This window comes from Melospiza georgiana, chromosome 17 (assembly GCF_028018845.1).
Source record: "Melospiza georgiana isolate bMelGeo1 chromosome 17, bMelGeo1.pri, whole genome shotgun sequence".
Lineage (NCBI taxonomy): Eukaryota > Metazoa > Chordata > Aves > Passeriformes > Passerellidae > Melospiza > Melospiza georgiana.
Window position 1 is genome coordinate 8,852,927 of NC_080446.1, and position 26,882 is coordinate 8,879,808.

Genomic DNA, 26,882 nt, shown 5'->3' on the forward strand with positions numbered 1-26,882 from the left:
GAGCAGGATGCAGGTGCTGCTGGGCTGCCACCAGGGGCTGGTCTGTGACACCTTCACCTGGGTATTCCCCAGGCCCTTTGGGTGGGCGCCATTCCAGGGGCTGCAAGGTCCAACCACTGCCTCATTTGCAGCAGTGAGCCCAGACCTGCCCCAGCTGGGGGAGCCTTGGTTTAAAGGGAAAGGGGGAGGAGGGGGGAACAAAGCAGGCTGTGAGTGTGGAAAACGGGCTTAAAAATGAGGTTTTCATTGGCCTCTCAGCTCCTCAGCGTGTCACTTCACGCTGATCCCACCAGCTCAGCCCTTTTGTTGCCACGTCCCATCTCCCCCACTCTCCCCATGGATTTCAGCCCAAGGTTTGGCTGTTGCTGTGCTGCCCTTTGCCATCAGAGCTGAGCAGATGGGAAATCCCTCCCTCTTTCCACGCTGAGCCTTGTACATCCTCCCAGTGGCCACCTCTCACCCTCACCCACAGCTGTGGAAAGAAGCAGGTTCTTGATTCCTGCTCAAGTCACCTGTGTGGTATTGCCTTGGTGAGATCCACCTCTGGTGGAGCTGAAGCAGGAGAAAAGCTGACCCCAGAGGCTGAGCCAGCCTTGCACTCTCCCTCTGGATCCAGCAGGGCACTGCCCGAGCTCAGTGGCTCCGTGGTTGTGTCCCAAAGCCCACGATGCAGCCAAGCAGAGGCAGCAGGGCTGGTGGTATGGCCTCCACAGCCTGGAGGGCAGTGCTGGTGGTGAGGTGACAGCAGCTGCCTGTAGCTGCTGCTCCCATGTGGCCTGAGCTTCCAGGCAGCACTGCTTGGCTGCTCAGTGACAGCCTGAGCCCCATCCTGCTTGGGAAGCTGGGGGTGGTCTGAGGGTGGGAGATGCTGGGCTGCCCCCTGACACTCTGGAGAAACCCTCCTCCTCCTCTTCCTCTTCCTCCTCCCCTTCCATCACTGCTCCCCCAGGGACTGTAGCTGGGGCAGGTGAGAAGCTGCCCCTTGGTCTCACCCTGGTGACCTGCAGAGGGATTTGGAGGCATGACAAACACCTTTTAAGAAATCCTTAGTGAACTATGGCTTTGTGATCCCTCATTCCCACAGGACAAGGACTTGCAGCAGCTGCCCAGAGAACGGTGCCCATTGTCAGCACCACCACCTCCTCCACAGACCCCTCCAGCAGCATCCCCCAGACAATTCCCACCCAAGGGCTCACAGCTCCAGGTCATCCAGGCACAGCTGCACACCCAGTAACATCTGAGGGTCCTTCCCTGGGGTCCCCAGGCTCCCCTGCACCCACCCTGGATGCTCCCAACAGCCTGGGCCAGGAGTGGCTTTTTTCTGCCAGTAGAGTCTTCACCTCCAGGGTTTCAAAATCACCCTGGAGTGGCCAGGGCTGACCATGAAGGGTCATGAAAAGAAAACAGCAGGAGCTTTAGACTGGGGTGGTGAGCAGAGCACAAGCAGGAGCAAGCTTAGCTCTGTGCCTGGAGATGTCCGTGGCCAAATTACATCCAGAAGTGGCTCAGGGAAATGCAGGTTTGAAGCAGGGGCTGATTGAGGGAGCCAGGGTGACAGCTCTTCCACAGAGCACTGGACACACCAGGCTGAGCTGCTCTCATTCCCTACAGGCACAAGGAGAAGGAAGGGTCCAGCTGAAATCCCAGGTTGAAGATAACAGTGGTGACAAGAGAGAGAGCTGACACACTCCACAGAAAACCTCCAACACACCATAGGAAAAAAAAAAGGTTTTATTATCACCATTATCAACGTTTTCATTAGCTTAACACTGAATTGTAAATCACTTATTCATTACATATTGTCTGGATAAAACCTACAGACAGGAAAAAAGTATAGCAGAATCCTCTCCTGACTACAGACGAGTGGCCAGTGTCCCACCTTCCACCCAAGGCAGCCCAGGCACCTCCAAGCCACCTGGGCTAGCAGGCTGCCAGCTCCATTGCCTGTGCTCCCTCTGGCTCCACAGAGATTACACCCCACCAAATGATGGTAAAAACCTCCAGAAAGTTTTGGAGAGGGTTGCAGAGGCCAAAAAGAGCAGATCTCAGCTGCCCCCACTCCTAGGGAAAAGCAAGAGGAGTGTTGCAGTGTGCCCGCAAAGTCACTGGGTTTTGTGGAGGAGTAATGAAGTAAAAAGGTTGAACCTGTGAAAGCAGATTTCCCTGCAGTGGCCAGGCCCTGGCAGCGGGGCAGGGGCAGGGATGGGCAGGGGATGGCTGATCCATCCCTGAGCAGAGGCCAGCTCTGCCACACCGTGGGGGATGGATGTGTCAGTGCAGGGATGTGTGGGCAGCCTCAGCCCCCTCGGGCTGGGATAAGGCCTCGAGTCCAGAGGGCAGTGGGGACCCATGGAGGGAGCAGAGGGTGCTGGGGAAAGCAAAGGGAAGGCAGAGGAAAGCTCACTGGGAGCTCCCTTCTCCCAGCCCAGAGGCAGCTCCCTGTCCTCTCCTGGCTGTCAGGCATGGCACACCCTGCCTGCCTGGGCTGCCCAGCCCTGCAGAGGAGCCCTGGCTCCTTCCAAGGATGGGAAAGGGAGCAGTTTGAATACATTGGCAGGACATGGGCATCCCTGGTGGGTGGCAGGCCATGGCAGTGCTGCGTGAGGGGTCTCAGGGAGGCACTGCATCCCCAGGATGCCCTTTCACCAGGCAGGGAGCAGGAGGAAGACAATCCCAGTGTGGTGAGGCTAGGGGAACATGCCTTAAGATTCACCCTCCAAACCTCACTTTCCCTGGCTCCAAAGCTAAAACCAGCTCCAGGTCAAGAGGATGGAATCACCAAAGAAGAGACCAGCGTGCAAGCACTGGGTCAGAAGCAACACCTCAAAGAAAAAAACTGCTGAAGGATTTGAAGCTCCAGGCTGGCATTTAGTGAGACCTGGAGTCCCCATGGGCAGATATCCTAACATTTGGTGCCCAAGCAACCACAAAATCCAGCTCCTGAAGAGCTTGTGGGATGTCTTCAGCAAGGTGTGCCTCAGTCATTCTCTTGGTTGGTTCTGCTGCCACCATGGCTCAGTGAGTGGAGCTCACAGGTGCCTGGGCTCAGTGTGTGCCCACACAGCCTCTCTGCCAGACACAGCCCTTCCCTGCCCCTGCACAGGGGGCTCAGCCCGTGTAACACACCCAGAGTAAATGCCAAGGCTGTCCATGCACCTGGCCAAGCTGGACTGCTTTGGTTGCCATTTTAGCCACTGGAAAGTCACAAAGGGAAAGTCCTGGGGTCACTGCCTCTGTTTGCTGGTGCTCTGGAAAGGGCTGGTGCAAGGTCCTTCTGTTTCAGCCACTAAAGTGCAAAGAACCAAATGCTACAAAGAAACTCCCCAGTTCCTCTCCTCCACCAGGATAAAAGCAGCTACCACGGGCAAGGGAGGGCAGAGGGTGCCTGTACTGTGGGAAGAGTGGAGGTTCCCCAGGGTGAGTGTGATGCTGCTGTCCTGGGTGAGCAGCTGGGGATGGATCTGAGGCTGCCTGGCGGTGACTGGGACGCGGCCACTGAGCAGAGGAGTCTGGCAGTGAGAGCTGAAGCCACATTCTGAGAACACCTAATCACTTGCAAACTCCCTGTGGAATCACCGTGTTCACAGACACACACCCTGGCAGGTGTGCACTGGGGTAAAAATCCTTTCACTGATCATCCTCTTTTCACTGATCATCCTCTTTTCACTGATCATTCTCATTTCCAAATGCTTGCCTCAAATCTGGCAGCTGCAATTTCATTCTAGATGCTCCCTCCAGGTGACAATAGGCCCTGGACTCCCCTACTGATGGCACTTTGCATTCACACACATCTCTGTCTCTTTTCAAAGCATTTCACAAAAAACAGGAACTCTTCCAGCATTCCTTGGGGCTCCCAGCATCACTGGGACCTGCTGCCTGCACAGCCAGCAGCCTGGCAATCTTGAGAACAACATGGACACTTGTCCTTGGGAAATGCTGGGAGGAATCCACAGGCAATGGACTGGGATGCTGTTTTGAAGCTCTTTTATTCTATCACTGCATCAATGATGGAGCTGACTTAAAATTCAGTATCCTGATCCTGTCACTTTAAAAAAATCAGAGAGCCCAGCACTAGCAAATTTCTGAAGCAAGGCACAGAGCAGCCTGTGCCTGTTTTACACCTTGGTCCCCCCTGATCCCCTGCAAAGGTGCAACCTCTCTGCCTTGGGTGGAATTTTCTAACAAAATGGACAAATACCACCTATGAAATGGACAAAATAACCCACAGAGCCTTCAAAGAAGAGCAGCCCAACCTGCTGCTCTGAAAAAAACCCCTCCCTTTAGCCTGCCCCAGGTATCTTGAGGAAAATTAGGCAGCTGTCAGGCAGAACTCAAGTGGCCCCAGAGTGCAAAGGCTTTTTTGCTTTATCAGGGCTACAATGGCAGTGGGATCCATTCTCGTCAAGTTACAAATACTAGATAGCCTAAGAAAAACAGGAGATTGAAACAGTCATGAAGTGTATACTGAAACTATTTTTTACCTCTGTAGTATGAAGTCACCTACAGCTGTTTCTTTCTTCACCTAAGAGAGATCTCATGTCGATGGGCACAGACACTCACAGAGAATCTATAGAATGAATATATCTCACAGGGCAACAGCCCGGTCTTTGTTTTTTTACAATCAAAGTTAATATGGATCTTTTTCAAAAGTGATGTTGTTCAGATTGAAGACAATTATAAACTGTATCAACAATATGTACTACAGCCTGCAAGTCACAATCTGTGCACACCCAATGGAATATATTATTGCTTGGTAGCCTATTAGACTTTGTTTATAAAAAGATTTTTATACAGAGTACAGGATTATGACAAAACTAGCTAAGTAGTTCTCATCTTGAAAATACAACATCTATTCTTTCAACAAAGTAGCTGAGAGTTAATGAACAATAACAAATATTTACTAATAATTTTATGGCCAGTTTGAACAGAATTTCTTATAGGACTCTTTTCTGGTGTTTATTTACATATGCCTCTTTTCTTTTGGAAAAAAGTTGATAAAATATAACAAGGAACATAGAAATCAAAAGAATGAGTAAACTTCATACCAAGAACATCAAACAGTTTTGAAAACACTAAATTATGTTACCTGTTAAAAAACATACATATCATTTTGTCTTTAAAGAAAAATATTTTTCCTGTTTTAAAATATTACCAACAGCATGTAATAAACTAACTTAAAATGAGTCTCATAAAAAAGTTGTCTTGCTGTCTAAACATTACTAAACATGCCTAGGTTGAGATTCTGTTAACTGCCTCAACATCTTAAAAACAGCTCCTTTACAGGAACTTGTGATATTCATACTCCAGAAGACCTGCAAATTTAGAACAGTACAATGATAAAGGATCTGGTAGCTAGGAACAATAAATATATATTTTCACTCAAAGCAGATAATTCTGCAGTGTCCTTTGAAACAATCCATGGCCAAGAAATGCTGGCCCTGACCCTGCCCACAGTGCCTGCAGTGCAAAGGGATGCTCCAGCAGCCCCAGCTGCAGGATGAGGACCCATGGATGGAATTGCAGAGTGAGGACCTTGGCCATCCCAGCTGTGTTGGGGCAAAGGGAAAGAAACACCAGGAGACTGGGAAAATATCACATTTTCTTTTCCTGAACAAACCAGGACCATGGTCATGGCTGCTTTTTGCTCAGAGCACAAAGAGGACAAAGCCACATGCAAGGCTGCTCTCCCTGTGTGCAGGGGATTCCCACTGGGGAGAGATCATTCTGCTCTCAGCATCAAGATTTCTTTGTTTTCCATAATGCAGGTAACATTCAGGGATTGGCTCTCCATGGGTTTTTTGACCAGCAAGGCTCCCATTACCTTTACAATGTAGCAGTTCATGCACAAGGAACAGAGAATCACCCCTGAGTTGGGCAGGTATTTATCCCTCCTCAGTCTCATCCCTCATAATCACTCACCAACCAAAAATACTGTGACACCTTTTTGTTCTTTTATTTAAGTCTCCTGCTCTTCCTCTCTCCCTCCCTGGCTGTAACCAACAGCAAAACTCAGGCACGGGAAAGGACTCAGCCAGGGATTGCAAAGGGGACAAAAATTCAGTTTTCAGCTGCTCATCACTATGGCAAAACACTGCTTTATACACAACCACACTGGTAATCCCAACTCTCACACCATATCACCTTAGACAGAAACTGGGCAGCCAAATTTTTTGGGTAAAATTGGGTTAGGCTTTATAAACATAGGCTATTCCAAGCCTGAGACTTGTCTTGGATGCTACACTGGGAGTCTTCATTCGATGGGCAACTAGCAGAGTTCTTTTTTAACTCCAATACCCCATGGCCAGTGCAGGAATTGTGTATGGGTGAAGCAAGAATTTAACTGCAGGGTACCATGGAACTCCCCCAGCCTCACTGTGTGTCCTGTGGGCTCTTGCAGAAGGGCTCCTGTGAGTCTGCTTTGTGAAGGAAGCACTTGCCAGTCCATGTGACTGTGCTGTGCTTGGCAGCCAGGGATTGCAGGGTTCACTCACTGGGGAGAAACAGGACTTGGAGAGAGTCAAACAAAAGCACTGGACCACAATCAACCACGTCAAAAATGCAGAAGAAAATCGCACGGAGCAGACTGTGAAACTGCCTCCAAATGGCAGAACTGGAGATGTTAACAAAAACAACACAACTAGAACCATAACTTCTTTATTTCACCCTGACAGTGACCCTTCAGCGTGATTAAAACCAGACGGAAGATAGTCCTCGGTGTAAGGAGTCCTGTGGTAACTAAATTGATCATCACTGAGCCTGCAGAGCTTTCAGAGGGGCAGGAAACAGAGACAAGCTGCATCTGCCAGGCACACAGAACTGAGCTTTTCGACAGACAGTCGTTAAACAAAGTTTTCTGGGGAAATATTTTTGGCATTTATAGTCTCCTACTCCCCATTAAAAACTGCAAAAATGCTGCATTCGTCTTACTGGGCACAGGAAACTCAGGATTAACTTAGCTCTTACTGGTAGATAATGTCCAAACTCAGTACCAATACAAAGCTTCTGGCATAACTTAAGACAGAAGCCCTGTTGCCAGGTCTGGTGTGTACCTGGAGCTCCCCACAGTCCTTTTAAAGTCATAGTTATTAAAAGATCCAGTGCTACAAACCACTAAATCTACCTAATCTATTCTAGTTCATACACATATTGTACAATATTGCCTAGTACTCACTACATACCAAGAGGAAAAGATGCTGACTTGAATTACAGTAAATGTGCTTCTTTTTTAAAAATAAAAATAAAAGAGAGAGCGCCACAACATAGTTTGACCAGCATGCAACAAACTTTCTTCAGCTAATATATAGAAATTGTCTAATACATTAGAAAAAATAATTAGTGAGAGGCCAGAGACATATTTGATCAAGGAAATTAAGAGATTTATCTGAAATGTTGAGGCTTTTGCCACTGAAGACTCAAAAAATTAGTCATTCTATGTCCCTTGTCCTCCTTCCCTCTCCTTTATATTATATATTTTTTTACAGATTATTGTAAGGCCTATATAATTTTTGCATCTATCCTGTAATTTATCTCAAAATAATTTAAAATGCCATAGACAAGCTAGGACCAAAAGCAACTGCTTTTACCATCCACTCAACACTCATGCTTTTACTCTAAAAAAGCTGAGGTCCACATGCAGAAATAAATGCTCTATGACAGGCCAAGAATCTGCTCATTCCTACATGGGACACGGGACCTTCACTTTTAAACCACAAAGCAAAACATCTCTAAAAGTTTATTCTGGGACAGCAGTCATCAAATCCTCATTCAGGAACTAAGACAAAACCTAGCCAAAACAGAGCTATCAACAGAAAATCTTTGGAGATTCTCTGTGATTCTGGATAATTTAAGTGTCTGAAGGCTCCAGAGCACTTCCTCCAGCACATGGCTCTGCTGGCAGCAGCTGCCACAGCTCAGCAAATGTGCTTTACTCATTTAATGAACAGAACACGCGTGCTGTGACCACTGTGCCATCACATTCCTCACTCTCCTCATTCCTCTCTGTACTTTGGGGATCACGTCTCCTCCTGCAGGACAATTGTCAATGCCTGTGTAGTGCCAGGACTGCCTAAAGCTCCCCTCTCTCCACAGGGAAGGTTGTGGGCTCTCCAGCACCTTTATCTCAGATGGCAAACTGAGATTCTGTTCTTGTGCACCCCCAGAACCCCCCATTTCCTCTCCCATGGCAGAATAAAACAAACAGTCCTGTTTCAGGTCTGGGAAGGAAGGGCAGCATCTCCAGCAGATATGTACCAGTACCAAGGAGATGAAGGAAAAAGGCAGGAGATAGAAGACATCATGACTGAAAGATGCACAGCAACAAGTAAGGGAGTCAGCAAACTGCAGAATGTCTTATCTGACAATACAAAACACCTCAAGCTGCAAGTGTGATGTTCAGCTCCCACTTCTAGTGTTTTGGGGTTTTTTTGTGAGCAAAATTGTGGTTAATTAGCCTGCTAAACTCGAACTCTGTTTAAACTGTCTGCTCTAAGTGGGTGCTACTTGTTCTCCCACCAAGTATGCTTCATCAGCAGTGTTAGACACGTAATGCAGTAAAGACACTTGCTGGTAATTTGGCACAGTTTGAAAACACAGCAACGACAGTGTTACAGCTAACATGACTCAGTGACAGGGAACTGATTCTAAAGAAAGAGTTGCAGGTTTTTTTCTTCTTCTTCCTCTCAGAAAGAAAGACATTATAAAAAGACCTAACGCTTCCTCTTAAACTTTCCGTTCCTGCTCTTTTTTAGGCCAGATGATGACCTCAAAATTTTTCAGGTACTTTCTTGTGAAAGAATTCATATTAGAAATTTCTAACACGCACAGCTAAGAGAAATCAATTCCTTACTCCCCCCAAATTCTTTCGAATGCTGCAACTTTTCCAGGGTTAATATTGATCTGAAACAAGGGTCCAAGAATGACAGCGAGAGAAGTGAAACAAGAGGTGTATGTCTAATTTGACAACTAGGACTCATGCCCCATGGCACCTCCTCCTCGGACGGAGAGGGCACAGTGCCCTCCCCCTCGTCTTCTGTCTAAGGTCACTGGGTTATCCTCCTCTTCCAGCTCCACAAGAACTGATTGAACATGCATTGCGCTTGAGGTCAGAGTTCCAGCAAACAAAACCTTGACAGCATGTTTAAAAAACAAAAGCAGTTCCCCCTTCCTTACTCACTAAGACCTGTCACAGCAGGGTCCCACTGTGCTCTCCAGGGAAAGCTGGGAGGACTGGCGCAGGAGCGGGCCTGTGGTGGGATCTACCATCGAGGAGGTTGGGAAGAGCTTGTACCAGCCGATTGCTAAAGTTGACAAATCCAGTTCTTCCAGGAGAACCCTGGCCACTCCCATGAAGTGCTTGCGCTCCATGCGTCCATAGTTTCCCCAGACTATCACCTTAGGGACAAGAAGGGGGAGCACAGTTAATCCTCCAACTTTCACACTTCCTTGGGAAGCACAAGTCTGACCAATCCTTCGACTCATCCAACTTTCTGGAGCTTTGCTACAGCCTGAGATGACCAGAAATATTTACTCTACCAACAGGCAACGTAAAGCTCTGCCTGATGATACTACTTTTTTATTTTAAGCATGTTTACAAATCCTAATGTTATTGGATTTTTTTTCTCCCATGGAGCAGAGGTGAATGTGAATGTGGATGTGGATAAGACACCATTCTGCTGGGCAGGGGCAGCACCTGCAAGAAGTCTCCTCAGGGCTGCAGTCCAACACCTGCAGGTAAAATCTGGTCCTGCCATATAACAGGCCTTGGACACCAAAAGGTGGCCTGGAGGATAAGGGGAGGAGGAGCTCCTGATCTGGAAAAATAAACCAACAAAAAAAAAGGTGGGCAACAACTTGGGGCAAAAGCCAACAGTTTGAGGAGAAGAGCATGTTTTAACTTCTGCATACAGAGCTTGTGCCATGGGGCAGATGGAGATGAGGCATGGCCACTCACCTGGAGAAGGGCAGGAGCCAGGGACACGACACGACACGAGGGGCACACGTGAGTGACATGCAGGGCAAGCAGGACAGAGGGCCAAGAACAGCTCACAGACACAGGGGAAGAGCAATGACAGAGCTGGCAGAGGAGCAGGGAAAGCTGAGTCACACTTACGACACAATGGAGACCAGTGGGTGGAAGAACAAATGCAGTGAGGGTCATGGGCTTAGGCATGCTGGAGGTCTGGCCAGGTGGCCCTGTCGTGACAAAGGTGACGACTGACTGCAGAGTGAGTCCGTGCTCTGAGGAGGAGAGGATGAATAGGATGGGTCATGATGACAATTAGTGATCTCTGGATAATCCTGACAGCTTCTTTCCCTAAGCTCCTTACAACCATAACACTGCAGTTTTCTGTAAAATGAGGTAGGAGAGACAATGAATGTCAATCAAAAACCAAAAGTTCACATCTCAGCAGGAGATGGAGCAAGGCACTGCACAAAGAGGGTTTGGTGACATGTCCATTAGCAAAAAAAGCCAAGCTCCTCAATTTATTCTTGGAGTAAGTGCCTTTCCTGGCAGCAAGGCAGCAGGTAAGGAAACCCATGAAAGGCAAGAGCAGACCAAGCCAGGTCCCACTCCATTTCCCAGTCATAAAAATGCAGTTTTGTTGCATCAGGGGAAAATGCTCCTAATCAAGGTAAATGAGGTAGAAGTTACTGAAGAAAAGGGTCCAGCAGGTTAGCTGGCAATTTAGACACCAGTGGAGGTAAAGAATAGAAACTCAAGGATTAATTACATTAGTATTACAAACAGATTTTAGCCAGGCTTTATTGGATGGAAATTATTTTTATAAGATTTAACAATGCAAATCACTCTTTGCTCTGGAAACATAGGTACAGAGTTGAAAATATGAGTATGACAGAAAACACATGGCAGTAACAGAAAAGGTATAAAAAGGTAAGATATGTAATTGGGTGATGGCAAAGCAGAGTGCCCTGAATGTGTATGAGCATAGAAGGCAACCCATGCTGCAAGATCATTTTTGCATCCTAAGTGGGTGGGAAAAAATGAATTAAAAAAAATTAAAAATCAATAATTTCCTGGTAGGCAGTCATGGTACCTGGCAAGGTGTCAAATAATCATCAGCTTGAGTATGAAGAAAGAGGGATTCCTTTCCCTTTATTAAGTTCATAATGAATGCATTTGGTTCAATGCAAACATTGGCTTTTTCTCATCTATGTTAATTAACCAGCATGACAGGACTCAGTACCTTCCATGAGAGGTGGAAGAGAGAGAGGGGCAGACCTGAGACTTGCTCATCTTACCTGTAATACTTTGCCCTGGGGACTCTCAGCAAACAGCAACACCTGATTGTACAAAGGGTCCAGTGACTTGCGAGCCACTTTTGTCTTCTTTTTCGCAATGCACACGCCATTCTCTAGCAGGTAAGCCTTGATGTAAGCAGCTGGAACAAAGAACATGGTCAAATATGAAGAAAATCTTCATGCTCACTTTAGAAAAGACAGTGTGGCATGTCTCAGGTGTTTCTAAAGAAGGCAGTTACAGAAGGGAAAAGATTTGCCCAAGCAGCCTCGTTTGCAGTACCACGCATATGCTGCTTAGTCCTGCCAAGTAAAAATTCAAATTTTCCCGGTTCACAAGCATTGTGGGAGGGTGGGGCTCAGGGAGGTGCTGTAGGAGATCAAAACATCCTACCTGGCAGTGTTTTGGAGCCGGGTTTTGGTGTCAGTCCTCGAGCCTGAATGATATCCACTTCAAGCTGTCCATTTCGCTCTTGCAAGCCAATTTCCACATCCCCTAAACCAAAATGTCAAAATATATAGAAGACTTTCAAAATAATACTCTTTGGGTTACAAAAATCTTTAAAAAAGAATCTTCATGTCCCTCCTGCACATGTATGTGCCTGATTTCCTCCTGTATTACTCTGGAGCAGCTCCACAGCGATTCCAGGCCACATTTTTTACAGCAAACTTCACTGGGAGCCCTCTAAAATGGCTTTGGTGGCTCTGCCTCCTACTCTTTGTGGCAGCAAGCTTCTCATCTCTCCCAAACGGAAGAACCTAGGACTGCAAGCTGCTTTGGAAAATGCAATTATAGTGGACCATAACAAAATTCTTACAGAGCCTGATGGGTCTTAGAGAAAGAAAAACCCCACAAGATGCATTTTCAGGATTTTAGCTGCATTTTACTCAGTCTGTGCCTTTCAGAGCTCAGGGAGAAAAGCATAAAGCTGCTGCTCTCCTCCTAATGCCACATTTGCTGCAGTCAGCAAAACCTTTCAGCCAAGCTCACTCAATTTAACAGAGAAATGGAGCAGGACAGTGTTAGATCAGCAGATGCTGGACACATTATTAGGTGGCTTTGTAGGAGCTGTCTGCTCAAGGCTCAGTTAAAGCCACCCAACTCCTTTGTGCTCCTTACCCATCGAGGTGGTGGCCAAGGTCTGACGGCCAACAAACTGTGCAGGGCCCATGCTCCCCAGGAAGTCACTAAACTGCCCAGCAGATGCCAGATGGACTCCACTGAAATTCAAGCTGCAAGAGAAAATTATTTTGGCTAGTGGTTAATCTGCATTTTAAAGCAACTCAGTAACTAAAGAACCAGATTTATCTTCTAAATGAATGACGTCTATGGAGTCTTTTTTGAGCAAAACTCGATGGTTTCCACACAGTTTGGTTAGATGGAATGCATTTAAAATCTCTTTCCTCGTTCAAAACCCCAATAAAGGCTGCAGTCACCAGCTGGTCAATATTTCTTTAGTTATAACTAATTGTCTCTAAGGAAAATCTCTGCTATCTCAGGCTCATATGTGGCTGTCACCTCTCCAGGTAACAGATTGCTAGAATAGCTTATAGGATGTCTCTTGGTAGCCATTCCTTCCCAATCCTCATTTCTGCAGAGGAAATAATCCATCTAGAGCAGCAGTTAAAAGTGAGATGAGCAGGGCAAGCATCAATCCCCTTGGGACTCAATTCCCCATCCATTTATCACACACACAGAGCAATACATCTCCTTTTTGATTAGAGGGTCTCATTTCCTCCTGCTCAACACCAGAAGCATCCACCCTACCCACACTGTGGTTTTCATATCTGCTTCCACAACTGTAGCCACAAAGAGGATCTGAACACGGGTGGCAATAGGACAACATCCTCAAACACCAGCAGTGTCTCTGCCACAGCCACCACAGCAAAACAAAAGCTGTTGGGAGGACAGAGCCTCCAAAACTCATCTCCAGGCACTGAGGTTGGCCCATGGCAAGCTACAGGTACTGGTCACTGCACTGGGATGTGCGTGTAGCCACACAAAAGAGTCAAACTCGGTGGTACACTGATACAAATGAAGATTTACCCAGCTGTACCCTGATTTACGCAGCTGTTTCGGAGGTTGTAGAAGAACCTGCTGGAAATGGTAAGGAGGAGGCTTGAGGCCAGCATTTGACACCTACATTTGTCCCACAGGCATCTGCCAAGCCATGACACAGCTGCTGAGCCACGTCAGGAGCTGTGTGCTGGGATACCCACGCTGCCGTGCCGGGCGCTGCTCTCTGCCTGCTGCGTGCCAAAGCCAGGCACAATGACAAACCTCCTCCACTTCTCCAAACTTCCCTGAATGGGGGCAATTAGCCAGGGAGTGATGCAGCCCCCGTCCCCCAAATCCCTTTCTCACAATGAAGCTGTGAGGAGGCTGCAGGTTGGGTACAAGTGACGGCAGAGAGCAGCCCTGCCTGCGGGGTGGGCAGGCTGTCACACAGCTGAGTCAGCCACAAAGCCTTGCTGGTGCCCCCCTGCTAGCCAGTTACATTTAAAAGACATTAAAAAGAAAAGGAATTATTTTCCAACCCCATTCAAGCAGCAGTGTGTTAATTTCAGGTTGGGATTTCAGCTATTTGCAGACCTGCTCTCAGCCCCATGGGAGTATTTATTTATTCTGACAGGGAAGGAGGATGCCAGCACACACACCTCAGCAGCTCACCACTCGTGGGGACTGAAGAGGACATGTCACTAGCATGGGTTCATGGGGTGGCTTTGCTCCCTGTGGCAGGGGCACTGCATTAAATGGCCCAACTTTTCCACAGAATACTGCACCTCCCCTCTAGTCTGACCTGGCTCTTTGAGAAACCTGGTTATTGCTGCTGGGCAGGCAGAGCTGCTGAGCCATCAGCATGAAAAAACCTGCCCTTGAGCTCTTCACGAATGTCACCTTTGTGCAAAGGGATGAGGGAGTCTCAGCATCCTGGGTGACAGGCTTGGGAGGGGCTCTGCTTGGGTGTATTTTCCTCTGTTCAGTGTTTCTTTCACCCTGCATCCACTGTTTGCACCAAACACTCCAGGTGATATTTTGAGATACAACAGAAACAGCATTTATTTGGCATTTGTTGCAGAGAAGGCTTAGCATTTTTCTCAGCTTCCTGTGACACCAACTCCCTACCAGCACAAGGTGCATCCTCAATGTCCAGGACCACACTCTGCTCCCTGTGGGCACACAATTCCTGCCCCACCACCCACCTGGCATCTGTCAGCCCCCCATGGCAGCCATCCCTGGGACCAGGGCAGAGTTGCTGATTTGTGGCTCCCCAGGATAAACTGTGCACACACAGAGAGAGAGAGAGAGCCCCAGGGCTGGAAAATCTGCAGGGACATGGCATGGGGGAAGCAGAGAAGAGGGAGCCCAGAGCCAGACAGGCTTTATCAGGCTCGTGATTTGCCCATACAAGGAGGGAAGAAGTGAGTTCTGTGCACATGAGGACCAGCGAGACTCCGTGACCCTGCTGGCTCAGGCATTTTGGGCTGCACACAGACAGTCAAAAAAGGATGAAAACTAGTGCCTAGAGAACTCAAAATAGTGCAGGAAAAAGAAAGATCTGACAGACAAAGACGTAAGATGCAGCACAAGATGAATGGACCATCAGCCAGAAGGTAAATGTTTTCTTTATTCTCTTCAGCTCATGGAAGACAAATGGGCCAAACTCGGGTCTCACTCCTGCCCTGGGGAGTGTGTGACCTGAACCAGCACGTAAATAACAATCTGGTAAGACAACTCATGGCTGTTCAGGGAAATGTTCACTGCTGTGCTCAGAACAGATGCTTGGGCTAATTAGCAAGATGCTGAGGACCAGGACAGAGGAGGGGAAGCCCAGGATTGAGCGAAGCTGAGGGCTATGAGAGTTCTCAGCACACCCAGAACCAGGTCTTGGAGCAATTCCTCTCTAGGGGAAACTCAGCCATGTTATTGCAGAGGACACACAAAGGGGGGAGAAAACCACCCACAGAAACCCCTCTGGCCCCTGAACACTCAAAACAATTCAATAAACCATTTCCTCTTACTTGCCAGGGAGAATCACATCAAAGGCCGATGCCAAGCACTGCTCTGCACTATTCCTGTGTGAGAGGAGGCACCTGTGCTCTCACACCAGCCCATCCCTCCTCTGCTCTAGCAGATGTCCCTGCCCATGGCAGCAGGGCTGGAACCAGATGATATTTAAGGTCCCTTCCAAGCTGTTATGTGATGCTAACTATGAATGCTGCTAGCAAAGGCTCTGCCCAGCAGCTGGGGAAGCTCAGGAAAAAGCAAAAATACCTGCTAACAGAGCAGCTGATGCTGCAGCCTGCATCGATGATATAGAGGAAAAAAGCAGCAGAGTATGAAGGACAGTGTTAAAAAGCACAAGAACAAGGACTGTTGGGGTAAAGGTGAACCAATGGCAACTGGAAGTGCTTACAGCAAAGCAAAGGCTGCTGTTACCCTCCATAAATTCAGGAGTCAGAGCTCTGGATGACCTTGCAATGATGAATGCTCTGCAGTGCAATCCACAGCAAGAGGGCAGGACAGTGCTGCAGGGCCACCCAGGCTGGGCCACCAGCACAGAGCCTTGCAAGGAGGGCAGTGGAGCTGCTGCTTGAATGGAGCTGCTGATCCCAAGGGAATGGCAAAGCTCACTTAAAAACACAGGGCAAGGTCAAGACTCAATCAGTCTGGATAACAGCCCTAGTTAATGGGTTTACTAGCACTATAAGAAACTCAGTATTAAATTAGACAGTTAATGTTCCCCACTGTTGTTACATTTGACTGGGAAGGGAAGACATAGGAATTACTTCTATAATGGATTATGCCATTAGCTGGTGGAACTGGCTGCTATGTTGCACAGAGGCTGACCTTTTGCAGTCCTGCTTTATTAGACACTAGAAGCAGCAGCTCTAAATCTTGGCTTTGACCAATTCCTGGACATATATTTGGGTATTGCCAATAACCCTGGAATGGAAACAATTTCTCTCTGGAAAAATCATAAGCTATCTCCAAGAAAGCTACTGCTTCTCCCTTGAGGGGAGAGGGAAGGGGAAAATAAAACGGCAGAAATTTAGTATGAATGTGGATCAAACCCAAGCGGAAAGATTCAGCCGAATAGACTAAATTTCAGATGCTCAAATTCAGCTTGGTGAGCTGTCTGTCAAACGCTCAGAGAAGCTGGGATGGTGAGGTGAGGGGGACATGTATGGTGAGATCGCTGAGACAGGCTCTCCCCATTCCCTCAATTGTTTTTCCTGCAGTTAAAGCAGGGAGGAAAAGAGCTCTAGGGAGCACTGTGACTTCTTTTAACTCCTTAAATGCAGCCCTGATGCTCCCAAGAGCCCTTCCCTGCCACTCTGGAACATGCTGCAGGCTCAGCAGGCTTTTCCTGCCTGCCCTTTGCACATATCAAGCTGTTCTGACCTGCCCTTGATGCAGAAACCAGCTCTCCAGCAGAACCACTACATGCTGGATGTGCTGGAGACAGGCTCCTGAAGGGATCTGCCGCAGGTGACAGCGGTGTCTCCACCCTGGGTGACAGCCAGCAGATGTTTCACACACACTGGAGCAATCCTGGAAAGCCCTGCCCCTCCCATTGCCCAACACGTCTGTCCCTTAAGGGGAACAATCACACAACCTGGTTATCACTGATATGAGATGTCTTTTTTTCATTACATCTAAAGAGAAATGCTAAAAATAGCCAGAGGAATAAAGAGGGAGAGCATTGCAGCTGACTTGCAAATAGCAGCTGCCAGAGCCAGCAGGGCCCTGTGACAGGACCATCTCACGCTGCAAAGAGCTGCACACAGAGAAGATTAACAGGTGACACTTGTCAGCCTTTTGTCTAAAGGGCACAAATCCTCCACTGAGCAAGGGCAGCGCAGCCTTTGAACAGCAAAGTGAAATTAATTATCTCTTCCCTGGCCCTTTGCTTTCACTAATCATGATTTACAGGCTCTGCTCTGCCACAGCCAAATGGGGATGATTTTAACAGAGTTAAAGATGATGGGTTTGCTGTGGAATTGGTCCTAAGTTGAATGTAATGCTGTTGTTGGCCAGAAGGCAGAGGGAGAGCACAGGGAGGTCAGCAATGCCTCCTGCGTGTCAAGGACAAATGAAGGACATTTTGCTGGAGGATGCTCAGACCACAGTCTTCAGCTGTAGGCAAGGAGGCAGAGCAGGGACAGCAGAAAGATAACACTGGATATTAGCAATAATAATATTACTGGATACTATTGATCCTGGGATCTCTGAGCCCACCAACACAGCAGAAACCTGCAGCAAGATTAACCCTGGCTGCATAGGCACCAGCTCCCACCGAGGCTCAGCACAGGCTGCAAACACCAAGCCAGCATCAAATAACCATTGCTGTGCCTGAACTGTCCCGGCACAAGAGCAGGCATGGCAGTGGGGACACACCTGGGGACAGCAGGGACACACCTGGGGACACCAGAGAGCCAAGGACAGCAGGGACACACCTAGGGACAGCAGGGACACACCTGGGGACAGCAGGGAGCCGAGGACAGCAGGGACACACCTGGGGACAGCAGGGAGCCGGGGACAGCAGGGACACAGCCAGTGACAGACGGAGCCAGGGACATCAGAGACACGCCTAGCGACAGCAGGGACACACCGAGCGACGGAGGGAGCCGGGCCAGCCGCGAGAGGGAGACACCAGCCCACGGCAGCGCCGCAGTTCCCGCACTCCTGCGGGGCCGTGCAGAGCAGGCACCAACCACCGGCCCGGCTTTATGGCACAGAGGACAGAGCCATAAAGCCCTTCTGTCTTTTTGTGACATGTTTATATGCAGAATAAGACTGGCTGTATATACAGACAGGGGAACAAGAAGCTGGATAGCAGCACCGTGGAAAGGGACCCGGGGGTCCTGGTTGATGGCAAGTTGAACATGATCAGCAGTGCCCTGGCAGCCAGGAGGGTCAGTCCTGTCCTGGGCATCAGACACAGCATTGCCAGCAAGGGAGAGGATTGTCCTGCCCTGCTCTGCTGCAGCCTCACCTCAAGTCCTGGGGGCAGTTTTGGCACCACAATACAAAAAATACATTGAACTATTAGAGAACATTATTCAAAAGAGGCCACGAGGATGCTGATGGGACTGGAGGGGAAACACTGGAGGTAACATGGCTTGCTCATTCTGGAGGAGACTGAGGGGAGACTTCATTGTGGTTTTCAACGTCCCCATGACAGGAAGGAAGCAGAGGGGCAGGTAGTGATCTTTTCCTTCTGATGACCTGTGACAGATCCTGAAGAAATGGTTTAGAGCTGAGTCAGGGCAGGGTTAGACTGGATATTGGGAAAGGATTTTCACCCTGAGGGTGGTTGGGCACTGGAGCAGGCTCCCCAGGGCAGTGGTCACAGCCCTGAGCCTGTCTGAGTTCTAGAGGCGTTTGGACACCGCTCTCAGGCACAGGGTGGATTCCTGGGGTGTCCTGTGCAGGGCCAGGAGTTGGACTCGAGGATCCTCGTGGGTCCCTTCCAACTCAGCATATTCTACATTCTATGGATCTTAGAAGCTGTGTGCTCAAACTGGGGCTGAAACTGCCCAGACCTCCTTCTTTTAAACACAACATTCCTAATCCTGATTATTTACAAAATCTGTGCAGCCTCTGAAGACTGTGCTCTCGTGCTGCATGCTGTAGGTCAGGGAGTATGAGATCTGTCCTCTATAGAGTAATTAAAGAGTGGCTTAAAGGCTCCTTGCCAGCTGCTTGCTTCTCTGCTCCTTCAGGGTAGCAGCATTTCCTGACCTGCTCCTTGCAAAGATCTGTGGGCAAATCATGCAGTCACTCCCTTCATGGCACAGCAGCTGCTCCTTATATATGACTGGATGGAGAACCAGCTTTTCAGAGTTTGCTTGTAAACTGATCAGGATTTGAATGCTTAGATGGACAACACTGATTTCAATGCAAAATGCCATGAGGAAAATGCAGAGCAGCTGTGCTGATCCCTCTCACACAGCATATGTGGCTCTGCTCAGTCCCTTCCACACTCCTGCCTGCTGGTGGCTGCAGATTAGCATGCAGAGCGTGCAGAGGCAGACACTTTTAGGGAAAATGTATCATTAATTTCTTTTCCTGTCCGTGCAGAGTTTGTCCGACCTCTTTTCTAAATCTATTTTTAAATTGCTCCTGGGACTCTGTATGCCAGGTATCCCATTATGCTGTTGAGAGCGTTTGCAGAATCAGCTTGTCAAAATCTTGTAATACTCACAGGAAATATGGTCAGAATGCATCTCCACAGGTCAGCCAGTCACACCCAGGTCCCAGGGCCAGAGCAGCCTTATTTACACCATCTAGGACAGCTGCTTTTCTAACCTGTTCTTAAAATCCTTCCCTGAGAGTTTATTCCTGTGCATTATTTTACTTTTTCCTTCCAAATCTTTTCCCAGTTTTTCCTCTTTACACATCAGTCCTAAACATCATTTGTGAATTATCAGTTTGAAAAACAGACCACATACTCCTTTCTATTCCTCTTGCTATCACACTTTTTTATAAGTCTTACATGACTTTGAGAGTGGTCTTGATTGTACTAACATGTAATGGCCACACACTCACTGCTGTGCCTGTGCAGAGGAAATACAGAGCAAGGCATTCATCTCCCTTCACAGGCTGGGTGTAACACCCTTTTGTCCAGGAGCTCTCTCAGGAGAAGAGAATTTTGTGTCCTTCCCTTGGACCAAATCCCCATTCCTGTCTCTCTGTTTCACACATTGCACACCTTGGCTCCCACAGAACTCCACTGCTTTGGGTTCAGCGAGGTGGTGAGGCCAGACAGCTTCAACACAGCCACCCCCTGGCACACCCAGACAACAGCTATTTTCAGAAGATAACATTTTGCCTTGTTCTTTTCATGGAATCGTTTACACCATCCACACAAACACCTATTTGCCATCATCTCAAGTCTCTAGAGGTGATACATTCTTAAAGAGCTGCTCCACTGTGTCTGGTATGTGCATGGGATGTGTCTGGGCCCAGGGTTCAGAAATTATTGTTCTGTTCTTGTAAATAAAAAAGCCTCTTTTTCTTTATCCTCTCATGGCACAAACTTGCCAAAATTAATAAGCAAGTTGCCTAAACACAGCCATGCATCTCAGTGGTTTGACTTGCACAGCTAACTGATACATCACACATCTACATCTAATACAGAGCTAAACTCTCCAGCTCTATCTTTAAAACAGGGGCAGCAACAGATTCCTTCAACCAGAAGAAATGGGGAGAGGGAAGTCTCCTCTGAAACTGATAACATATTTGACAGTTATTTTATTTGAGCATTAAAAAAACTCCATCAGAACTCCAATTTCAGGGAGCAGTAATGTTCTGTGTAACAATCACACTCATCCATATTGCATGTTAACGTCTTTTAAATTGCATCTCCCAGGCAGGAGCCAAGCAGAATCTATCAGAAAGGAGGAAGGCAGAACTTGCCAATGTCTATTACCCCATCTTTCAAATATTTATGGTGTGCAGGAGCAATATGCATGCAGCTACACTGTCCAGGGACTGGGCACAGAGCCCCTGTCAAAGCCGATGTGAGCGCTGCAGGAGCCTTCACTTTGGCTGGGAAGGTTTTCCATGACCCAAACCCACCCTAACCCCACCAACTGCACACCCCTCCTGTGCCAGGCAAGATCTCCAACTCTGCCTCTCAACAAGCTCTGTTTCTCCCTGGGCCACTCCAGTTTCTGTAGCATTTTTAGCACTGTGACGTGCTGTCTTCTGTGCTGTAACACATTGTACTCCGCTCGCGTATCCCGCTCCTTCTGCTCTGCTCTATGAATTCTGCCACTGAAACAGTGCTATAAAAACTATGCAGTGAATTCTGCACAAAGACCTCCCCCACTCCCTTCCCCACCTTGCCAGGCTAGCTCCATTTTTAGCAATCACTAGTCATCTAGATGCACTGAATAAAAGATAGCTACCTGTCTTCAGTGAGCAATTCTGTCTGCTCCCAAGGGGTTGCTGAAGGTGGGATTCACTGTATTTCCTGCTGGAACTACAGCTCTCAAGGTCACATCCTTTCCAAGCTGTTCTGGTCAAGCTTTGCCTGCACAAAAGGATGTGCTGCTGCTGAACAGGCTAAGGAATTTCTTGATATATTACAGAAATAATCTCCATGCCTTTCCTGGTTTCCATCTCAAAAGACATAGATTTCTTGCAGCCTGAACTGATATTAGTATGTTTCATTACATTTCTTTAAAGGGCTTGGATAAAAAGAGGCCTGAAGATAATCTGTTATAAAAGAGTCTTGAAGTCTCCTGGCTTTGGAAATCAAACAAGAAACATTCAGGGAATAGCTGCAATGTGAATTTCTGGTGAAGGGAAGTGAATTTTCATGTGGTCACAACCCAGGCCAGTATTTTCTCCTGCTTCCTGTTAATTATTATCCCACAGTGAAGCAGAGAAGGGCAGCAGCTCCCCCAGCCTAAGTCCCAGGGCTGGCTCACACCAGCCCAGGGGCAGAGCTGGTACCAGAGAGAGAAGGAAGCCAAGAGGTGTGAGATGCCCTTGCAGGTGGCACTTGTGCCAGGCTGTGTCCTGCTCCTGCCCAGGACACAACAGGGCAGGGCTCAGGCAGCACTGCCCTCACCAAGGAGAAGGGAGCTGAGATGGAAACCACAAGATGTTTCCTCACTGGACCTGCACACTCATCTCAGATAATATGAGAACAATCCTTCAAGTCTTTGTTAGTCACTACCTGCTGTGCTTTTCTAAGGTAAAAATCACCTGATCTCTCCAGAACTTAATCATCTCAGCAGTAGCCAGCAAGAACAAAAGCCCTATGAGTACCACTCACTAGGCACTATGGCAGCTAGCAGGCTTTTGTTCCAGGTCCATTTTTATCTTTCTGCTCCATTTTCAGGAAGAAAAGTGTTTGGCAGGAACAAGTTACATACAAGTCCAGAATCTACTGCTTTTTGAATGCTGTACATGGTCTCGTGCAGCTGCAGCAAAATCCAGCCAAAACAAGATGCAGATGGTGCAAGAGCCAGGATGGAGCTGAGATTCTGCTGAATCTCACAGGGCTGTTTGTGAGTTATTCCTATATTGGGAATTGTATCCTTGCAGCAATCCTGGTGTCCTGAGACTACCCCACAGGCACTTACTACAGTGGGCAACTGTTTCCTCAAGCGAATCTTTAAGAATAGACATAGAAGAAAATATTCCCTGCTGCAGGATTTGTAACCAGTGCTAAGATTGTTCCAGGATGAATTATGAATGGAAACATCTGTGTACGTGAAAGCACAACCAACCTGGCTGCAGCAGATCTGTTCTTCAATGAAAGGGGAAGAACATCACTTCCATACCCTGTTTGAGGGCAGATTGTAGCCATAAAGACCCCCCCAAAAAGGGAACTAAAAGGTGGCAGTGCTGCTTGAGATCCACAGAGATGAAAAAGTGCAAGACCCTGAGGTGAAATATCACTCCAAAATAGCAGGTAAGTCCTAGAAAGTGAAAGAAAAACACAGTCTAAGAGCCAGTCTGCTGTGAAGAACCACTCAGCAGACACAGTGAGGGCTTGACAGATGGTGTCCCCTGTCCTCCCTGCAGCACACAACCCAGCCTGGCTCCAGCACCTGGATTCATGAGGCTTGGTGCCCACAAGGGGTGGGGAGAGCATGAGGGAATGAAACCTGGACATGGGAATGACTGAAAACAGCTTTGTTCATGGTAAATATCTACTTCTCCTTCTACAAAGTCTCATATTGAGTTTTATTATATTCATTTCCTATACTAGTGCACAACCAGTGTGCAATGGAAATTCTGGATAAGAAGGTTGGAGGACTTCTTGTCTGGCAAAAATTTACACCAAGCAGTGTGTTCACAATGTCAGCGTTTCCTGGCATGCTATATGAGCTTTAATTCCAGGAGATTTATCATCATTTAGCCCAGTTAAGTCTCCAGTATACTTCATTTTCAGGTAAAGGGAATATTCAAAAGAAGGCCTAGCATACCTCAGAGGTATATCCCTACATAATAAGCCTCTCCATGAAAAAAAAATCTGGATTTTATGCATGCTGGTGTTCACATGAAAGCAGCATTGCTCAAAATCATGCACTTCAGAACATTCTTAAACTGTCATACCTTGCACTAGCACAGAGCAGCTCCCTGCAACAAAAAGCAGTCAGTGAGCAACACATTCTAAAAGCAGTTTGTATGGCTGAGGGCAGGTATTTAGGTCTGCTGCAGCAAAGTTTCAACAAATCTTTGATCACTTCAGCATGCCACCTTTGGAAGTTGTCCTGTCAGTCCTTAAATTGATAAGGATCATAAGAATACATGGAAGTTGAGAGGTGAATCCATCTTTTTCCAGGTGTGGACACACCAAAGGGATCCATGGTGGAATGAGCTAGAATAGCACTGCCTTGGTGAAAACCAGGGGCTTGACAGTCACTGCTGAAAACTCTCTGACCTGGGAGAATGTGCACCAGTCACAAACCCAGCTTTTATTAGAAAGAAAATCAACTTGCCACAGCTAACTGAGACATATGAATCTTCATTCTGCCTCCCTGGGAAGACAGCTACAGCAAATGAGAGAGGTCAAGAGAAATCTGATTTAGGAGAACACATTTCTGTTCCTCGAGGCTATTCCCCAAACAATTCCATTCTTTGCTGCAGGAAAAGAAAGCAGAGAAACTCCCCTCCCACCATGTTTCAAGAGAATTGAGTCCTCTTAGCTCTTTGTACTCTCAGCCCTGTTTGCTTATCACTTGTGGCTCAGACAGATAGCTGCAATTCCCACCGGGTTCCCAGAAGAGATTAATTATCCCACCCAGGAACAAAGCATCCAGGAACCACTTAATCACACTTTTCAGAGAAGGGAAGAAACCACCCCATCCCTGGCTGAGGTGCTGGCAAGGATGGTCTGGCAGGGTTCAAGGCTGGAATACCAAACCTCAGGCTTGTTCTAATAAAGACAATTGCATTGCAAGACAGGCTTTTCCTTTTTCTGTCCAGCTGGTCACCTGCCTTCAGGGTGAGACAGCACTTGCAGGGGTGCAGTATTTTGTTGGCAGAAATACTCCCCTTCCACGAAAGCAGCTGATGGAAGCAGTGAGAGGACACAAACCATCCAGGGAACTACACCCCTTCCCAGGAGGATAAGCTATGTAAATATGAAAAAGAAAGAATTTTGCCCTGCATGAAAGCAGATTCTTACTCCTCATTGCCCAGGGAATGAACTTAATCACTAATCCTCTGCATCTAGTAGCGGAGGCAGAACTCCAAGCCACAGGACTGTGCTGGTGTAGCAGGAAAATTTCCCTGGAGACAGCAGCTCACAGAAGAGATAAGGTACATCACAGCTTTGGAGTGACAAGATTGCTATCGCAGTCTGTGCCTCATTACTATTTTGAACCTCCAGCACAGATCTATGATGCCTTTCCAGGATTAGCCTACTTCTAAAGCTAAAGAAAGTCTCCCTTAATTTACAGCTTGTTACTTATTTAACACCAGAATTACATTAATTGAGAGTGCTTTTGGCCTATCTCAGCATTTTAGCTGTACAGTGTACTTGGAATACCACACAGGACTCGAGAGAGCATACAGTGATGCCAAGTGTAGTCCTTGGCTTGAACAGGACACCTTTCAGGTATAGAAACATTGTGGCCACACACCTAGAAAGCACAAAATCAGATGGTATGTACTGCCTTCCTCTCTAAACACTGTGGGTTTTTTGCTTCCAAAGATTCCCATGAATAGTCATCTTAGTAAAATAATTAAATTTCCATATATGGCTTCAAGTAATGGAAATACAAAAACCAGAACTGGAGACAAGTCAGGTCTCAAAGTCCTGGCCTAAATATCCCCTGCTTTGCACTCTGGTAAAAAGTCTAAATGTAAGCATGTTGTAACTTCTCTTGGAGTCAAAAATCTTTTCTGAAACCCATTCTTTTAGGACACTATAACTGAGATGAAACAAAATTAAGTTTTTTACCGAAGTACACACAGGCTCCAGAATATATATCTTGATATGAGAATTTTGCTGCACTATCATGTATTTTATTACTTCCACCCTTTTCAGCACCTTGAAACTTCTGCCTGCTCCAAACCAAAGGGCTATTTTGAAACAGGGGAAATGGGAAACTATTGTGCAACATTAAAAACTACTGGCTTATAATTTACGAGCAGTAATGAGCCTCTGCTACTGACCCTGAATTACTCATCCAAAGGCAAAGTGGTTAAAAGTAATGAGTATCTGCTTCAGCTCAGAGTAATGAGGACACTAAAAGAAGAATATAAACAGTCAAGTATGTGCCAGCTATGCAGACAGAGAGATCTGCTCTTATTGCATGGGCAGCACACCTGCAGCACAGCAAGTCAGAAAAACACATCGTCCATCATGCTGCAGGAAAATTAATAGGTTCAGGGACAGTGCATCCCACGAGTGAATAGGCAGCTCCTTTTTGATGACTTACTTTCCCTCTGATCCATAGCTGTTCATGCTGTCCTCGATGGACTCGTGGCTGGCCTGGCGCACGGTCCTGCTGGGCATTTCCACGGCCAGGCCGGTCTCTGTGCTCCTCTGGATGGCTCCCTTCAGCCTCCGACCATCACCATCTGGGAACACACGGGAGGAACGCTGTCAGCCTCTGCTCCCACAGCCTCTGCACTCACAGAGCCAAGGAGAAGCAGAGGAGGTCTTTTGGAAGACCAGTCTTTATTATACAGAAAATATATTTCTTTATTATAAAATAGAAAATTTTATAATAAATTATATATTTATTATATTACATATATATTATTAATATATAAATTATAATAAATTCCTTTATTGTAGGAGATATATATCTGTAAAAGGCATTTTTATATAATAAATGCCTTTATTATATAGGAAATATATTTCTGTATTCCTTTATTATAAAATAGAAAATTTTATAATAAATTATACATTTATTATATTATAAATTATTATAAATATATAAAAATATAAATATATAAAATTTATAATATATTTATATTTATATATTTTATATCTACATATAAATATATAAAAATTATAATAAATTCCTTTATTATAAAATTCCTTTATTACAAAGGAAATAACATTTCCCTTACCCAGCCCTGCTTCATCATCAGCTCCTGAGTCACCTCTGGAACACACTCACTGCTCCACCATGTCAGGCCCAGCAGATAATTAGAGCATGCACACCCCCCCTACCTGCTCCAACCATTTACACCAATTAATTACCCATTGAGAAGGCAGCCACACCAGCTGGCTACACCCAGAGCTACCCAGTCAGGGAACACAGCAGCAACAACCACGGGCACAGCTGATGCCTCCAAGCCTTTCCCAAATCCCATGTTGCTGCCTCAGGTTGTGTGGAACAGCACAAAGAGTGGCAGGTCCTGGTGGGCATCAAGGGGAGGAAAAGATCAGGCAGCACCAGAGGTGCTGTCAAAGCAGGAGCCCCCTCCCAGACCTGCCACAGGGGAATGGTTGGGCACAGCCAAAATGTTCCCTGGTGACACCAGAAAGGAACCAGCAGTGGAAAACCCTGGAGAGGACTATTCCCCTTGACAGACGCCCTCAGCCACAGCGTAGAGGGAATTAAGTAGGTTCTGGTTCCTCCTGGGTGCAGTCTTCAGAGGCTCAGCCCTCTGAAATTAACAGCTGCTATTTTCA

At 47.1% G+C, this 26,882-nt stretch overlaps 1 protein-coding gene across 1 annotated transcript in view; it reads right to left on the reverse strand.

Moving 5' to 3' along the window:
• Window positions 1-1,713: 1,713 nt before the first annotated feature.
• The window catches only part of RIMS4 (regulating synaptic membrane exocytosis 4), a 55,576-nt gene continuing 30,407 nt past the window's right edge, over window positions 1,714-26,882 (reverse strand). The window contains exons 2-6 of the mRNA XM_058036177.1: window positions 25,675-25,816; window positions 12,377-12,489; window positions 11,651-11,752; window positions 11,260-11,399; window positions 1,714-9,390 (exon numbers count right to left, since the gene is read on the reverse strand). Of these exons, the coding sequence (XP_057892160.1) occupies window positions 9,172-9,390; window positions 11,260-11,399; window positions 11,651-11,752; window positions 12,377-12,489; window positions 25,675-25,816 (716 nt within the window). The 3' untranslated portion in view covers window positions 1,714-9,171. The remainder of the gene's footprint in view (window positions 9,391-11,259; window positions 11,400-11,650; window positions 11,753-12,376; window positions 12,490-25,674; window positions 25,817-26,882) is intronic.